Source organism: Phyllobates terribilis, unplaced genomic scaffold, assembly GCF_046119375.1.
Source record: "Phyllobates terribilis strain yellow unplaced genomic scaffold, ASM4611937v1 Scaffold_5__5_contigs__length_657084704, whole genome shotgun sequence".
In the NCBI taxonomy this organism is placed as follows: domain Eukaryota; kingdom Metazoa; phylum Chordata; class Amphibia; order Anura; family Dendrobatidae; genus Phyllobates; species Phyllobates terribilis.
Genome location: NW_027362765.1, coordinates 232012782 through 232031893, shown reverse-complemented (window position 1 = coordinate 232031893; position 19112 = coordinate 232012782). Strand labels below are relative to the sequence as shown.

Genomic DNA, 19112 nt, shown 5'->3' with positions numbered 1-19112 from the left:
ATCGCTATTGCGTCACCAAACCGTGACTCATCAGCGATCTCGCTAGCGATCTCGTTATGTGTGACGGAGCCTTTACAAATACTGATGTAAAATACTGACCAAATACTGAATGTGTGCAAGTGGCCTAAGGGTCACTCTAACCTTTGGTTAAAATACACTGCACCTTGTGAACATACCACCAACTCCTATTAACTCGTAAACTAGTCACACTGAATAGGGTGGGACATGGCTAGCAGCCTTCTTATGGGGGGGGGGGGTAAATAATAATAAGGCTAAACCTATAATAAGGACTACAAATTAAATATCAAAGGGGTTTTCCCGCAAACACTAGATCTTGCAATAAAAATAAGTTCCACAATTGGATGTGGTAAAATAAAATGTCCTTGTGCTGAGATAATCTTATAAAGGTGCCCCTGGTTTGTACTGTGTAATGGATGTGTCTGACCGTGCAGGAACATGGTCTGATCATACCACATCTCCTGGGCAGGGGGGATGCAAAACAAGAGGATGCAGCCATGACAGCATTACAGGATTGCAGCTGATTCTTTTTGTGAGGTAAAACATTTCCCTGCCTGTTTTTAAGCAATGTTTTAAAGAAAGGAAAGCATATGATTACAGCTGAGTCTATCTGTATACTCCCTTCTGCTTCCTCCCCTGCTCAGCAGCTGTGGTATGATCAGACCATGTCCCTGTATGGTCAGACACAGCCATTACACATTTATAAGATTATCTCAGCACAGGAACATTTTTTTAACACATCCAATTGTAGAACTTATTATTATTTCTAGATCTATTAATTAAAGTGTACTTTATTTACAGGAAAACCCCTTTCACCATATTTCTGTAATTATATAATATTTACGATACAAAATAAGACAATTTAAAAAGCAGTTGGATCATCCATGATTTGTAAGGGGACATGGGATGAATTGGTCAAAACCATAAAGCATATACATAGCAGAGCAGTAATAACAATTATTGTATTATCTTAGCCCCTTGGAAGAAGCAGAGGAGACACTTGCATGGGGATGACTCAGATATCTTACTAAATTGGTAAACTAATTTTAGAGCCATAATTATGACATGTATTTATCTGCCGGTTCATTTATTTCTTCCTGACAGGCACTGTGGACTTTATGTATTATGAATTGTATGTTGGCTGAACCTTGGAGCATTAAATGGACACTTCAATGCACTTTCCTTGTATATAAAATAAATTACTAATTTATTAGCACTATGCATCTTGCAATAATATATATTTATTTCTGAAAGGGAAGTATTTTCATTACTCTGCCTAAACTATCTCCATTTATGTCAATATTATGCGTAGTAGACCCTACTATTTTTTTGTTATACAATATTATTACTGGTTATATATGCTTTATGATTTTGACCAATTCATCCGATATCCCCTTACAAATCATGATCTAACCAGTTTTTAGTATGGGTCATCGTCATCACAATTGGAGTAGTGGAAAACCCTTTTAATAATAATAATAATAATAATAATAATAAAAGTCATTATTTTCCAGGCGTTGGGCACCTTTGGGCACATTTTTTAAGCTTGCATGCATGTATTTTGGACCAAAATAATTTTTTGCATTTGGGCTTCATTAAATTTTTTTTGCATATTTTAGCCTCTGTGACTGTTACACTGTCAATTAATGGATGCAGAATGAGTTAACTGACAGTATATCAGTCAGCACGCTAGGATGGTCTGACGGGGAGTTTGTAATTCTTTTATCTGTCTTTTTCTGAGCCTCTCGCAGCTGATTTTTGACCACAGACCACATACCACATAAAAGTTAAATGTGCTGTGAAACAAAGAGCCTTTAAAAGCAAAATGGTGCAAAACTTGTAAGGAAACCCAATTGCAAAAATTATTTTTATCCCCACATGCAAATATTTAACTAAAAAAAAATAAATAAAAACATCCCCAAATATGGATCACCCCGGATCGGAAAATCATGAGTGGGTACAAATAACATCACTCCCTCTGGTAGACCTGTCCTGAATTACACAGACAACACACTGAATTGACAGCAGGATTTATCCATAATAACTAATTACAGTACTGTATTTGTAATGTAACGCATATTACTAGCAACTTCAATGTCAAGGAAAAGTTGTCAGCATAATTGCGAGATCCAGTAGTGGCAAATGTACAGTGAACTTCTGCCTATGTGCCACTACTTCCCAGCTCAGCAGCGAGTCTGCTTTGAGAATGCAGAGGGAAGTGCTCAGTCAGTCAGACTTTGGGTCTGCAGTGTGAAACCAGGGCAGTGGCACATAGGATCACTGGGCATGCCCGAAGTCATGGCGGCCGCTGGGAATGTGTGATACAGGTAGCAGGGAGGTGGTGGAGGAGCACTACAGAGACTATAACCGTGCCTATGTTGGCGTGATATCGCCTGGCTGGGCTGCTCAACACTAAGTGCACATCTGTCCGACTAGTCATACTAATTACAGTATGCGGCACCACAAGATTAAAACACTGATTTTACAATTATGCTACCAACTTTCCCTTAACATCGAGTTTGCTCGAAATCAGTGTTACATGATGAAAGCAAAACTGTAATTAGTTAATATGGATAAATCATGCTGTCAGGTTCCCTTTAATTTTCCCTGTGGCGGTGGCTACAAAGAAACTGAACATGTGCTGCTAGGTTTCCCCACAGAATACAGTTGATTGCTGGGATCCCAGCAGAAGGACATCACATAATCAGCTTATTGCCATCAGATAGACCTCCTGACTGACCAACTGAGGACTCTTGACGCGAACTCTTAGAGATATTGTTTCGATCTGCTGTAAGCTAAAAGATATTACTATTTACAAAATGAAGAAAGTACTGCTTTACTGTAGGGAAAAATATTATGATAAAGGGAACAAGTCTCACACTCTTTTAGCGATGCAACTTAGGCAAGATAATCTATATAAGCACTTAGCAAAGGGACCGTCTTGTATGATTCTAACAAAACTGCTAAGGTTTTTCATGCTTATCTATCCAAATTATACTCTCCTCTGGATACTGTCCCTCCTAACCCAGGAGAGGGGAGGATAACTATCCAAACCTTCCTGCAGGAATGTAAACTTCCTAGCCTTTCCACAGAGACCATAGCCTCTCTTAATAAAGAAATCATCCAGGAAGAATTAGATGAAGTACTTAAATTACTTCCTAATGGCAAATCTCCGGGACACGATAGGCTGACATCTATATTTTAAAACATTTAAAGCAGACTAACCCTCCATTTAGTCACTCTATTCAATGAATTTCTTAAAGGTTTGCCAATGCCGCCTACTATGCTACACTCGTATCACGCTCATTTCAAAACCAGGGAAAGACCCATTAGATTGTGCTAATTACAGGCCCATTGCTCTACTTAATGCAGATTTAAATATCTTCACCAAAATACTGGCATTTATGTTCAAAACTCTGAACCAATTTGGACTCTTGGGGCCGTTTATCATGGCCCTAAAAAGTCTTTACTCCCAATCTTCAGCATCGGTTAAACTCCCACATGCTCTATCTCAGACTTTTCTAATCCATAATGACAGCCGACAGGGGTGCCCTCTACTATTTGTTTTATGTATAGAACCCCTAGTTGCTGCCATACGCCTTGACCGAAACATTCATGGAGTAGTGGTGATGGACAGGGAATTCAAACTATCTATCTCTATTTGCAGACGATGTTCTATTGACACTAACGCAATTACGTATCACCCTCCCTAACCTGCATGCTCTTTTGGGAAACTTTGGTCAACTTTCAGGCTACAAAGTCAACAATAGCAAAACAGAAGCCCTCCCCTCTAAATGTCCCAGACTCTTTGTTAAATACACTAAAGGAAAACTATAATTACAGATGGAAAGAAACCCTCCTAACATACCTAGGGGTTCAGTTGTCCTCCAACTATAAAAATTATGCCAACATAATTATCCCCATTTATTCATTGAACTTAGGCGATTACTTAATACATGGAACAGTCTTCTGTTATCTCTATTCGGAAGAATTTCAGAGGTCAAACGGACCATACTACCTGTTTGAAACCCTCCCTGGATGTGTTCCTTGTAGGAGCTACGTAATGTCCAACCATTCATTCATTTTCCAATTTATTTGGGCGCAGAAAAGACATAGGATTAAAAATCAAATTCTACTTGTGAGTAAATCCAGAGGTGGACTGGGTGTCCCTGATATTATCAAGTACTAATGGGCGACTCACCTTCGCCATATCCCAGCATGGTCTAATCGCAGAGCATTCTCTAGATGGATGGAAGTTGAGAGACTTTGGTTAGCCCCAGTACAACATAACTCCTACCTTTGGGAAACCTCTTTCAAATAGTTACTCACATATGCTGGGTCCAATAACCTTTTTACCAAACTGATTTGGGACCAATGCTCTAAAAAACTCCCACTAATACTGAAGCATTCTCCCTTGACCTCGCTCCTATTTAATCCTGCAATGCTTCACAGCCTGAATAATAGAGGAAGCCATGGTTTCACAAACAACTTTTTTGCTTTGCAGATATACACTCCAGGACCTTGTTACCTTTTAATACATTATACACCAGTCATATCCTACTGGTTAACTCTCATTACAGATACCAGAAAATCAGACACTATATGCATTCCCTTTTTCCACTTTCAAAGTCTCTTACCCCACTCGTTTTGAAAAATTGTGTAGAGCAGGTTTCAACCAAGGGTCTTATATTGTATATCTATCAGATATTAACACTTAACCAGATGACCACCCAAAATATTTCTACATGAGTAAATGAGAAGCTTCCTTCTTGGGGGAACCTCTCCCACCTTGTGTCTGGCAGGAGAAATGGAGCCAAAACTTCTACATGTTTTATCTACAGAGAAAACCAATATAAACTACTCACGTTCTGGTATCATACTCCTTCCCTACTGCATAAGTTTAAAATGGGTTGTCCATTACTAGGACAACTACTTCTTAAACTAAATGTTCGGCCCCGATAAAAAAAAAAAACTATACTCAGCTTCCCTGCCAGCTCTGTTCCAGCGGTGTCGGCACTCACGGTCCCGGGGCTGTGATGTGGTGGAATGAGACGTGATGCCCGGCGCCCAATCAGCACTGGCGTCACTGTCTCCACCTTTGGACAAATGGAACATGAAGAGGAAGCCAGGACTTCAGCTGATCCAGACTTCCTCTTCATGTTCAGTTTGTCTGAAGGCGGAGACTGTGACGCCATCGCAGATTGGGTACAGGCATCACATGTCATTCCACCATATCACAGCTCCGGGACCGCAAGTGCTGACACCGCTGGAACCGAGCCTGCATGGGAGGGGAGTATAGTTTTTTTTATTTTATGAGGGCCGAACATTTAGTTTAAAGGGGGGTTGTCCCAGTAGTGGACAATCCCTTTAATCCCATCATCCCTAATTGTTGTTGGAGATGTGGGAATAAAGAAGGTGATCTACCCCATTTGTTTTGGACATGCTCAAATATACAAGGTTTGTTGGAAATTGTCAAGTCATTGATTTGTAAAGTTACCGGTCTCCAGATCACCTTGGATCCAAATTCTATTTATGCAATATATCACCGTTTCAACTAGGTCGTAAAGTTAAACAGCTTTTATTACACATAACAATAGCTGCCATATGTCTGATAGCCTGTAAGTGGAAGTCGGTTCAACCCCCATCGAATACTGAGCTTCAGTCACGAATACAAGATATCCAAGGTATGGGATATATTACAGATATGCCGAATAACACTATTCAGTATTTTAATGCAGTCTGGACTCTCTGGGACACATATTGGGTTTAGAGGGACTACTAATAAGTGTAGAGGCGATTGGTTGCCATGGGTCTAAAAAGTAAAAGTTCTTTATCTCTCCCTGCCCCTCCCCTTCTGTCTCAGTGTCTTGTTATGTCAGTGTTTCTATTTAAACATATTACTGTATTGAGTCAGACTTACTGTGTTGTGTTTACTCACTATTCATGATTGCTCTGTTTAGCGTTAGAAATTGTATCTACTATTGCTATATTAAGAAATATGTTTTTGGCTTGAATGGTTTTCTTTTTCTTTGCTGTAATTCTATTCTGAAAATTTAATGACATTGAATTATAAAAAATGAGCTTATTGCTAGAAGTTGCTTCTATCAAAAAGATTTCTAAAAAAAAAAAAAAACTTTGACTTCATAGCCATGGTAAAATCAGTGAAAGCCCACCAAGGACAACATCTGCAAGGTTTTTGTATGTTCTCCCTATGTTTGCGTGGGTTTCCTCCCACACTCCAAAGACATACTGATAGGAAATTTACATTGTGAGCCCCAATGGGGACAGTGCCAATAATGTCTGTAAAGTCCTGTGGAATTAATGGCGTTATATAAGTGAGTAAAATAAATAAAACAAATAAATAAATACTGGATGTGACCAGACAAAAGTTTTCATACGCTGGACTGGATCTGGTTTCTCTTGATTCAGAGAAAATTCAATGTGAATAAATGCTAAAAAAAAATATTTTTTTCCACAAATATAAATACTGTAGTTGACGGCTATGTATGAACACATTGTAAGCTTTGTAATAATGATAACGATCATTTGCAGAAACTTCTTATATATTACAGAGCCTACACAGAGCTGCTGAAAAAGATTGCTCTGAAGTGCACAGCTCCTGTGAGAGTTGTACAAACCCATATGTTTACTACTGGGCTCATCCGCCAATCTGCAAGTACACTTCACAGTGGTGTTCTGAGCAGTATATGGGGTCTCAGGACCAGGACCCCACAAATTCACATCACTTAGCAAACCCTATAATACAGGGAAACTTTTTGCAAATGATAGTTACCCTTTAAGGCTATAGACATCTTTGATAGTATTTTTTTACTTAAATGGTTATGTCCATGTTCTTATATAGGAAGAATTGCAAATTGCTTTTAGGAAAAAGCAACTTTTCAATTTACTGCAGAGGCAAAGCTGCCTCATATAGTCGCATCAGAGAACTTATAGCTGGGGCCAGCAGCACAACAATGCCTCTAGCTAGATCCGTCAGTCAAGCAGGAGGGCTGCGGAGAGATGGTCCCCTGTTCAAGATGTGGGAATAACCCTTTTTATTTTTAAAATAGAGTTTCATTAAAAATTTGCACTGTTTGCCCTCTACAGCTTCTGTGTTGTACTGCAGACTGCGCTATCGAAGAATCCATAAGTGAGAGCGATCTGATGGGGAATTTGATCTGTCTCAAGGAAGAGTCAGACGGCTGTATAACTCCCACGTGGAACGCAACGCAGTGCTCAGACTGGCCGGCGGTTCTCCAGACCAGAGTGTGACAGCTGCGTAGAAATTCATCCTGTCGCGGTCCTATTAGGCGCCGGCCAGTCCAATCATTGCATTGTGATCCCAGTCCAAGTTATACAGACGTCTGACTCTTGCTTCAAAGAGATAGATAAAAGTTACAAAACTCCCTGTCACAACAAGATGACTGACAGATTCATTGTGCAGTGAAACAGCCTCTAAAAGCCAAATGAACCCATTTTTAATTAAACCATTTGCAGAAACTATTTTCAGTCCAAATACATGCATTTAACTAAATAAAATCCCTGTATCCTTTTATGCACACATTTCACTGCAAATTTTAAATAATGATTAAAGGTAAAAAATGGTGAACCTCAATTATGCATATAGAAAGCCTAAACATGTAATTGTGCACATTGTGGCAAAGAACTGCAAGGCAAAACCACACATTGCTTTCCTACAGATTTTCATGGCTTCAAGAGTTAGCACAAGTAAAGCACAACAAAAAAAAAAGAAGAAAAAATTAGTTCACCTGCATTTACCACATTAACCAGAAACTGAATTCCAAAATTATTCCTAGCCGAAGGATGCACCACCACATGTAAGCACACCCAAAGGCTAGATGTACACAATGCAAATGTTCCACATGGATTTATATGTCAAAGAAACGCAGAGTAACAGAAAATCAGCTAAGTTAATGAGATCTTTAAAATCTAATTACACGGTACAGAATATTTTGCACAACAATGGAATGTCAATTCTTTATACAGATTGTACTGTGGACTTCACTTTTGCAATGCATAGGTTGAAATTCACATCAGCATGGAACAAGTTGCGGATTTTGATGCGGAAACGCTGCAGATACGTAGCAGTGATTCTGCAATGTGTTCTCCGGCCTTACGGTACGTTTACAGGGAGTTTGGACAGAAAGAGTTCACTGTGGATCTCAGCGTTGAATCTGCCAGTTTAACGTGAATTGTACTGCTTTATTTTAAGCCAAATGATCACTAAATTGTTCAAAGAGAAAGGACAGCACAGAAAATAGAGCTTTCTGGATAAAAAATCTAACATATCTCCATAACTTTAAAATGTGTATCAGATATCATGGGGATGATTTATAGATGCAATATTCTGTGTACAGACAAGATCACTGGTACTCACAATAACATCATGTTGGCCCAGCACAGGCATCTCCCACAGGGACTGATTGGTAAAACGATTGAAATAATAAGGTCGATTTTCCCTCTTGCTCCAACACTTCTCCCATCCAGCCTGCAAAAGCTCATCTGGAGAAATATGGCAGATATCAGAATCACATAATACAGCTTAAAGCAAAACCCTCATACAAATGCACTGTCTTACCAGGCAAATCAGAGAAGACGCGCTGAGGCCGAGGTGAGCTAGATGTACTTGGGGACAGGCTGGTCAAGGCGGCATCCTCCTGAGGACTTCCATGGTTGTCCCGGGCCATTTTTGCAGGAACAGTCTAGCCATGAAAAACAGACACACATTCATGGTCATAATGGTATGATTGTCGGTTGTGTACAGGAATATTCTTAATGTAGTGGCACAAGAATAACCATCATATCTGTAGAACAAAGCATATGTAGGATAAGCAGTGGCATCTGATGTACAGGAGCACCGCTTGCCTGTGTGATTTCAGCCTTACATCTATAGAAGAATGAAATATACCCTTGTTCATTGCCTTACTGCATCACTTGTGGATTAGTTCATTTTTTTAATTTAAAGGGTATTGCAGTGCAAATAAGTTATCTCCTATCCACTGGACAGGCTTTAACTGTTCCATTAAACTCATCAGCCAGGGAAGAACAAGGGATACAAGTCCCCCATTCTGTCAATCAGTGGTGGTCCCATTGGTGGAGGGGTGATAAATTGCTTACACCAGCTTCTAAACTATGTACACAAAAAGTTCATTTGCACTGTCCTTTATATTATATGTTAATCTAGTTCATGGTGAGTAAATCGTATACAAAAGGGACATTGCCTTTATTACATAACCATAGTTGATCTGCAGCAGTCCCTCCACCAATTGCGATAATGGAGGGGAGGAGAGAAATGGTTCTCCCGTGTGCTGTGCAAGTGAGTAAAAGATACAATTTTCTACAACTGTGACATTTTTTTATTTCAGGGGTAAAATAGTGATATAGTTGCAATTTCTATACAGGAAGAAACCACAAAAGCGGACGACACCGGTCATGCTAGTTTCATGAATTAGCATCGGCGCCATGAATTGCATTCTGTAACCATTGTACAATATTTTGCGCAAGCTTTACACAATCCTCCAATCACAGAGAGGATGGTAATGATTTACAAACTCACACAGTATGAGATATTCATATAGCACCATCATATTCTGTAGTGCTCCACACAGGAAAACATTTATAACTTCAGCTGTAATGAAGATACATTAGGTGAGAGTCCTGGCCGTATGCTAACAAGCCATGAATGAGCCGCCACATTAATCGGTGATGTTATGACTTGTAGTGTCTTGATTGCGGTTTAACAAGTACATTTACTATAGCTTGGGGCTTTATACAGGTAATTTTTATTTTATCAGTTTATAATTACTGAGCACTTTCATGATGCAATACGTTGTAAGCTAAATTCATTACAGTGTACGCCATACTTCACTCAGCATGTCGCTGTATGGTGCCACATTGTGGAGATATTCCCTAAAGGCAATGCTTCAGGGGAGAATCGCTCTATGATACAGCATCCAATGGAACAAGACACATTTTATTTTTTCACTTATGCCTAATGTGAAACTGAGAGACGTAGTCGGGTTAGCTAAAAGCACGCTGCCTCGGGGAACGTAGAGTAATATGTAGGAAAAGCTCCCAGTGCAAACATTAATATTTTCAGTAGCTGTTGGCTGGCAGCTATTTCTCCCAATTCCCCATATACATGCCCAGATAACTAAGCCTTTATGCGCACTCAACGGACAGGCAAGTTATGTCCCATTTAGATGAGCCAGTAACCGGCAAAGAAGCGTTTGGAGGTGCAATCACTCGAGTTTTTCGGGTGTGACCTTTAGGTGTGCATAAAAATCATCGTTATCGGCAGCACGTTGTGCTGTAGAAACAGGTGATAAGCTGTATAGGGACAGACTGCACACATTAGTTCAATCATGGAAAGATAGTCTTCGGCACCTTACCATTGCATATAAACATTCACCCTTCTATGAACCAATGTGGTATAAAAATAAGGAATGTGATGGTGCTTTGCAAAAAAAAAATAATGCAGTAATCATTCAAAAGAAAAGCTGCACTCACCAATTCCTAAAATTCAGTCCTTTGTTGGGATACACGGGACATGCAGGCGGGGTTCGGGAAGTCAATGGACAATGGCAGTTTTGCGTCTGGCACAATGCTTCTACGGCACCCATAGAAACGTCGTGCCAGACGCAAAACAACTGTCCCCACTGACTTCCCCGCACCCCGCCTGCATGTTTCGTGTATCCCAACAAAGGACTGAATTTTAGGAATTGGTGAGTGCAGCTTTTCTTTTGAATGATTACTGCATTATTTTTTTTTTGCAAAGCACCATCACATTCCTTATTTTTATACCACATTGGTTCATAGAAGGGTGAATGTTTATGTGCAATGGTAAGTAAATGGCAGTAAAGGATTGAATTTTAGGAATTGGTAAGTGCTGCTTTTCTTTCTCTTGAATGATTTCTGATCGCATTAGTGATTGCTCAGTCCCCATTCGTTTTGTTATAAACAGTCCAGCAAACAACCACTGACCGTATTGAATGTTGCCGATCGGCAGACATTTAATGCCCTGGATCGGCTTGCCTAAATGGGCCATAAGCGGTTGCCAGACACCTCTGGATGTGGCTTATCTGCCCAAAGAGATAAAGTATCGAGCATGTCAAAATTCAACATCCTCATCCTACTAGAATTGGGATAGCTAACCTATGATTCCCGCCAAAACTGGAAGGTAAATTTGACTTTGTGCATGTGTATGGGCTCCATCCATCAAGACAAAGCAGTGGCACCATGTTCTCAGAATAAAACCTGCAGCTCCTACAGAAAGCTATACTCAGCAATTTGATGTCATGTCTGTATGCATTTTACTGGAAACTGATGCCAAAATCCTCAAGAAAATAAGGCCCTAACATGCAGTAGAGGCTCTGGGTACATTTGCGTTACAAGGGAATGTCCAATGCTTAAAAAAAAAACATTCATGTAGGCATGGGTGTTTTCATCAATAATAGAAACAGGCATACTCACCTTTACATCACTCCTAGGGACCCAGTGCAGGCTGGAGGTCTATGGCACCCAGATATCCATAGGACCAATGAATTCTGTGAATGGCTGCAGCAGTCAGGTGACTAGAAGAGTCTGTCATTGGAGAAACAACAGAAAACATGATCTTCTAGTCACTTCAAGTTTGGGATTGGCTGCAGTAGTCCTGTTGACATTGAAAGAGTAGAAATTGCTTCAGAAGCTGACTCAGACCTCTGGAGCAGCTTGCGCTACAACAGGGAAGTGACGCAAGATGAATGTGCCTTCGTTTATTTTGAAAACATCCATGCCCCCATAAAAATGTCAGGGTCAGATAACCCCTTTAATCATGGTCATTGCACTGCTCCATCATAACAGCAGAAAGAAAATGGAGACAAGTGCTGAATACTTCACCTGACGGACATCAGTGGCGCTCAACTGACTATTATGGGCTTTGTCCGGAATACTGCCACGGTGTCCATAATTTTACAGAACAGTCGGATCTACAATGGAGGTTCCAACACCGATGTGAAGGGTGTAAATTCCTGAAAAGCAATCTATAAAGATTGCTGAAATACACAGAAATTCATGTCTTGTGTTATTTGCTTGTTGCGCATTTTGTACACTTGTCAAAACCTTCTGAAAATAATGCCATAGATAAGATAATCATAATGCCGTGTGTGTGCTTGTAAATTGTGCTGATAACCTTTACATTACAGGATTGTTCACCCATGACATTTTGTGAGTGTAGAACCAGGGCAGAACCCCCTAGTAATGAGCTGGAGCGTTGGGTGTAAGCCAATATGGGTCCATCATTCTGCGGGAAGAGGTGAAGATTATGCATTTGCCTTGCTCAGGAGACAATGATAAAATATGCTGGCTATAGGAAAGTACCAAAGAAAAAAAACAGCCAAATTACTGAGGTCATTTACTAGTGAGCCGGGTCCTATGTAATTCACACTGCGGTCCAGGATGGTCGCAAGTCAAAAAAAGGTCTTGTTCACATGTAGTGTTCATTTTTACAATCTCATTCCCACGTTTTTTTCCCCCAAAAAAAGTCAATTCTTTCAGTGTTTTTATTGCAGTTTTTCCCCCATACGAATCAAAATGGCTTAACACACACACACACACAAAAAAAAAAAAAAAAAAAAAAAAAAAAAAGCATAAAAAAAGAAATCACAAAAATCATGTGTAGTTGATGCTGAGGTTTTCTGGCCATAGTAAAAATGTAAAAATGTACCAGCCCTTTACCGATATATGACATAATGGTGGCGGTCTTTCATATGTCTGCTCCATGTCTTTGGTGCGGGCTCAGGAACTGGGCTGGCAGATAATGGCTATGTTATTCCGTCATCTGCTTCCTACAGCTGCAAGTGGAGCCGAGCTCCGCCTGTGACTGTCAATCTGTTAAATGCAGCTGACAATCTGTGACAACAGCATTTAAAAAGTGCAGCCCAGGAGGGGAGTCCCTGATGGATTGCCTTAACAGTCAGGGTTCTGCTGAAGACCACCCAATGCCTGTCATGACTGTATAAAATTCAGTCCTTTGTTGGGATACACGGGACATGCAGGCGGGGTTTGGGAAGTCAATGGACAATGGCAGTTTTGCGTCTGGCACAATGCTTCTACGGCACCCATAGAAACGTCGTGCCAGACGCAAAACAACTGTCTCCACTGACTTCCCCGCACCCCGCCTGCATGTTTCGTGTATCCCAACAAAGGACTGAATTTTAGGAATTGGTGAGTGCAGCTTTTCTTTTGAATGATTACTGCATTATTTTTTTTTTGCAAAGCACCATCACATTCCTTATTTTTATACCGCAATGGTAAGTAAATGGCAATAAAGGATTGAATTTTAGGAACTGGTAAGTGCTGCTTTTCTTTCTCTTGAATGATTTTTGCTACATACAGCAATACTGTGGTATAACTGTGTATAGTACAAGCAATCAGATGATCACAGTTTCAATTCCCCTAATGGAGTAGAGAAATACAGTAGAAAAAAAATAGTTTAAAACTATGAAAAGAAAAATGTATATATATATATATATATATATATATATATATATATATATATATATATAGTACAGACCAAAAGTTTGGACACACCATCTCATTTAAAGATTTTTCTGTATTTTCATGACTATGAAAATTGTACATTCACACTGAAGGCATCAAAACTATGAATTAACACATGTGGAATTATATACTTTACAAAAAAGTGTGAAACAACTGAAAATATGTCTTATATTCTAGGTTCTTCAAAGTAGCCACCTTTTGCTTTGATGACTGCTTTACACACTCTTGGCATTCTCTTGATGAGCTTCAAGAGGTAGTCACCGGAAATGGTCTTCCAACAATCCTGAAGGAGTTCCCAGAGATGCTTAGCACTTGTTGGCCCTTTTGCCTTCACTCTGCGGTCCAGCTCACCCCAAACCATCTCAATTGGGTTCAGGTCTGGTGACTGTGGAGGCCAGGTCATCTGGCGTAGCACCCCATCACTCACCTTCTTGGTCAAATAGCCCTTACACAGCCTGGAGGTGTGTTCGGGGTCATTGTCCTTTTGAAAAATAAATGATGGTCCAACTAAACGCAAACCGGATGGAATAGCATGCCGCTGCAAGATGCTGTGGTAGCCATGCTGGTTCAGTATGCCTTCAATTTTGAATAAATCCCCAACAGTGTCACCAGCAAAGCACCCCCACACCATCACACCTCCTCCTCCATGCTTCACGGTGGGAACCAGGCATGTAGAGTCCATCCGTTCACCTTTTCTGCGTCGCACAAAGGCACGGTGGTTGAACCAAAGATCTCAAATTTGGACTCATCAGACCAAAGCACAGATTTCCACTGGTCCAATGTCCATTCCTTGTGTTTTTTAGCCCAAACAAGTCTCTTCTGCTTGTTGCCTGTCCTTAGCAGTGGTTTCCTAGCAGCTATTTTACCATGAAGGCCTGCTGCACAAAGTCTCCTGTTAACAGTTGTTGAAGAGATGTGTCTGCTGCTAGAACTCTGTGTGGCATTGACCTGGTCTCTAATCTGAGCTGCTGTTAACCTGCGATTTCTGAGGCTGGTGACTCGGATAAACTTATCTTCAGAAGCAGAGGTGACTCTTGGTCTTCCTTTCCTGGGACGGTCCTCATGTGAGCCAGTTTCTTTATAGCGCTAGATGGTTTTTGCAACTGCGCTTGGGGACACTTTCAAAGTTTTCCCAATTTTTCGAACTGACTGACCTTAATTTCTTAAAGTAATGATGGCCACTCATTTTTCTTTACTTAGCAGCTTTTTTCTTGCCATAATACAAATTCTAACAGTCTATTCAGTAGGACTATCAGCTGTGTATCCACCAGACTTCTGCACAACACAACTGATGGTCCCAACCCCATTTATAAGGCAAGAAATCCCACTTATTAAACCTGACAGGGCACACCTGTGAAGTGAAAACCATTTCCGGTGACTACCTCTTGAAGCTCATCAAGAGAATGCCAAGAGTATGCAAAAATACAGAAAAATCTTTAAATGAGGTGTGTCCAAACTTTTGGTCTGTACTGTATATATATGAATCAACCTCCCTTTCTCACAAAAATAAAAATATACATGAGGTATCTCCATGTCTATAAAAGTCTGATCCATCAAAATATAAAATGAATTAACCCAATCGGTAATCGCAGTAATGATCAATAAAATCTACGTGTCAGAACTGCAGGGTTTCTTGGCAGCCGCAACACCACAAAAAAAATGTAATAAGAGGCGATCAAACCATAGTACTTACCCCCAAATGGCATCAGTAAAAACATCAGCTCTGGGTGCAAAAACACAAGCACTCACCCAGCCCCATCAGCCGGGTCTCCGTGAATAGCGATATGTGAAATTTGTTGTTTTTTTTCTATGAATTTCCAAAATGATGTATCACCAGCTAAATAAAAAAGACCTATGTACGGTACCCATTTAGTATCGTCATAAATGGACTGTCCTGGAGAATCATATTGCCATGTTCTTTTTAACTATGAAAAAAAAAATCTCAAAATAACGGCAGAATTGCGCTTTTTTTGCAATTTTGTAGTACTTGGATTTTTTTTCCCGCTTTCCAGTACATCATATGGCAAAAGTACAATTCATCCAGCAAAGAAACCCATTCATCTGCCTATGTCGACGGAACAATAAAAAAGTTATGGCTCTTGGAAGGAGAAGAAAAAAAACAAAAGGGAAATCGCCTTATCAGGAAGAGATTAAAAGCGCTACGTGTGAACAAACCCAAATTCAGCATCGACTGCACTGATGATTACTAGTCAAGATGTCGCAATCTTCATGATGCACAGCGAAAATGTGGGACTACATGGTGATCGCTGACAAGAACAGGCCATTATGTGAGATATGTCCGCCACCCGGCCCTCCCACGTGAGCCGTGTCCGCCACCCGGCCCTCCCACGTGAGCCGTGTCCGCCACCCGGCCCTCCCACGTGAGCCGTGTCCGCCACCCGGCCCTCCCACGTGAGCCGTGTCCGCCACCCGGCCCTCCCACGTGAGCCGTGTCCGCCACCCGGCCCTCCCACGTGAGCCGTGTCCGCCACCCGGCCCTCCCACGTGAGCCGTGTCCGCCACCCGGCCCTCCCACGTGAGCCGTGTCCGCCACCCGGCCCTCCCACGTGAGCCGTGTCCGCCACCCGGCCCTCCCACGTGAGCCGTGTCCGCCACCCGGCCCTCCCACGTGAGCCGTGTCCGCCACCCGGCCCTCCCACGTGAGCCGTGTCCGCCACCCGGCCCTCTCACGTGAGCCGTGTCCGCCACCCGGCCCTCCCACGTGAGCCGTGTCCGCCACCCGGCCCTCCCACGTGAGCCGTGTCCGCCACCCGGCCCTCCCACGTGAGCCGTGTCCGCCACCCGGCCCTCCCACGTGAGCCGTGTCCGCCACCCGGCCCTCCCACGTGAGCCGTGTCCGCCACCCGGCCCTCCCACGTGAGCCGTGTCCGCCACCCGGCCCTCCCACGTGAGCCGTGTCCGCCACCCGGCCCTCCCACGTGAGCCGTGTCCGCCACCCGGCCCTCCCACGTGAGCCGTGTCCGCCACCCGGCCCTCCCACGTGAGCCGTGTCCGCCACCCGGCCCTCCCACGTGAGCCGTGTCCGCCACCTAGCCCTCCCACGTGAGCCGTGTCCGCCACCTAGCCCTCCCACGTGAGCCGTGTCCGCCACCTAGCCCTCCCACGTGAGCCGTGTCCGCCACCTAGCCCTCCCACGTGAGCCGTGTCCGCCACCTAGCCCTCCCACGTGAGGTATGTCGGCCACCTAATCCTCCCACGTGAGGTATGTCGGCCATCTAGTCCTCCCATGTGAGGTATGTCCATAACCTAGTCCGCCATGTGAGGTATGTCCGTCACCTAGTCCGCCATGTGAGGTATGTCCGTCACCTAGTCCGCCATGTGAGGTATGTCCGCCATCTAATCCTCTCATGTGAGGTATGTCCACCATCTAGTCCTCCCATGTGAGGCATGTCCGCCATCTAGTCCTCCCATGTGAGGCATGTCTGCCATCTAGTCCTCCCATGCGAGGCATGTCCTCCCAAGTGAGGTGTGTCCGCCATCTAAGCCTCCCATGTTAGGTGTGTCCGCCATCTAGTTCTCCCATGTGAGGTGTGTCCACCATCTAGTCCTCCCATGTGAGGTATGTCCGCCACCTAGTTCTCCCATGTGAGGTATGTCCGCCATCTAGTTCTCCCATGTGAGGTATGTCCACCATCTAATCCTCCCACGTGAGGTGTTTCCGCCATCTGATCCTCCCATGTGAGGTGTGTCCGCCATCTAATCCTCTGATGTGAGGCATATCCGTCATCTAGTTCTCCCATATGAGGTATGTCCGCCATGTGAGATATGTCTGCCACCTTGTCCTCCCATGTGAGGTATGTCCGTCACCTAGTTCTCCCAAATGAGGTATGTCCATCACCTAGTCCGCCATATGTAGTATGTCCACCATGTGAGATATGTTCACCACCTAATCCTCCCATGTGAGGCATGTCCACCATCTAGTCCTCCCATGTGAGGTGTGTCCGCCATCTGATCCTCCCATGTGAGGTGTGTCCGCCATCTGATCCTCCCATGTGAGGTGTGTCCGCCATCTGATCCTCCCATGTGAGGTGTGTCCGCCATCTGATCCTCCCATGTGAGGCATATCCGTCACCTAGTTCTCCCATATGAGGTATGTCCGCCATGTGAGATATGTCTGCCACCTTGTCTTCCCATATGAGGTATGTCCACCATGTGAGATATGTTCACCACCTAATCCTCCCATGTGAGGTATATCCGCCATCTAGTCCTCCCATGTGAGGTATGTCCGCCATGTGAGATATGTCCGCCACATTGTCCTCTCATGTGAGGTATGCCCGTCACCTAGTTCTCCTGGGTGAGGTATGTCCATCATCTAGTCCTCCCATGTGAGGTATGCCCGTCACCTAGTTCTCCTGGGTGAGGTATGTCCGCCACCTTGTCCTCCCATGTGAGGGATGTCCACTACCTAGTCCTCCCATGGTGGCAGTGGTCCTGGCTAGTACTGAGCAGGTCTGTGGCCACTCAGTGTGATAACCTGTGAGTGTGGCTGAGGGGTTTTCCCAGCTCCAGTCAGACACAGTCTGCGCTATGTGCCGTGCAGCCATAGAGCCGGCCTCTCCGCCAAACACAGCTCTGCAGAGAACTGCGTATGCAGGGCCCCCATGACAGAATCCTCAGTGCTGCAGGCAGGAAAGGTGGCCATTATGGGAATATCGCTATTGCACTGCTCTGAGGAGAGTACGGCCATATCTACAGGTAAACTGGCGGCTGCTGGGCAGCTCCCGCTCCATGACGTGTTGTGTACTAGTTCCATCCATGTGGGGCAGCCGCACTCCCGCCCTGCTACTGCTACACACTTTATTTATTCAGATTTATTAATATTCTTATTATTAGTCGCTTCGCTCTCATTTTGGCGCCTTCGTTACTAGCGCCTTTTTCTCCCCCTCGTGCTCGCGCCTCTGCAGCGCGCTCCCCGGGCGGTGACAAGATGGCGCTGGGAGCTGCGCTGGCGGCTCAGGGGGTTGCTGTTGTTTTGCGCAGTTATTAGGGCGCGCTGGGAGCGCAGACTGAGCTCAGCGGCTACTCGGGCTTTTGCGGCGCCAGACGGTTCGGGTGTCAGAGCGTGGGACGCCCCGGGAGCCTCACCTGGGGCAGAGGCAATCTCCGTCACTGACTCCTGTCCGTTCACTGCTATCCCGCCTCCGCCTCTCCCTCCCCGCCGGGGCCGCCATCTTGTATTCCAGCCCCGGCCCTGCCCAGTGCGCATGCTCAGCCCACAGGCCTAAGTGGCTGGTTGGTGCCGCCATGTTAGGTGTGGCAGAGAGCTCGGCAGCGCCGTGGTGAAGCGGCCGGGAGTCACTGAGTGTAGTCCTAGCAATGAATGTGGCGCTGCCCCAACCAGACATAGCAGGTTGAAAATGCTGCAATGATGTGACCTTTAGAGAAGACCCATTAACCCCTTCAGGACTGGACCTTCTTATTTTTTTCACTGTATCAGATGACGGGCCCGAGCTGTATTTTTGATCTGTACCATTTTTAGGTAGAAATTATATTTTGATTGCTTTTTATTT

At 43.6% G+C, this 19112-nt stretch overlaps 1 protein-coding gene across 2 annotated transcripts in view; it reads right to left on the bottom strand.

Annotated features, from left to right (window-relative positions):
- Positions 1–18808, bottom strand: part of PCIF1 (phosphorylated CTD interacting factor 1) — a 93314-nt gene extending 74506 nt beyond the window's left edge. The window contains exons 1-3 of one of the 2 annotated variants that reach the window (XM_073683904.1): positions 18688–18808; positions 8618–8741; positions 8417–8541 (exon numbers count right to left, since the gene is read on the bottom strand). In XM_073683904.1, coding sequence (XP_073540005.1) covers positions 8417–8541; positions 8618–8726 — 234 coding nt within the window. In that variant the 5' untranslated portion in view covers positions 8727–8741; positions 18688–18808. Of the gene's footprint in view, positions 1–8416; positions 8542–8617; positions 8742–11511; positions 11598–18687 lie in introns of those variants that run through there. The other variant, XM_073683905.1, reaches the window with a different exon arrangement.
- Between the last annotated feature and the right edge of the window lie 304 nt (positions 18809–19112).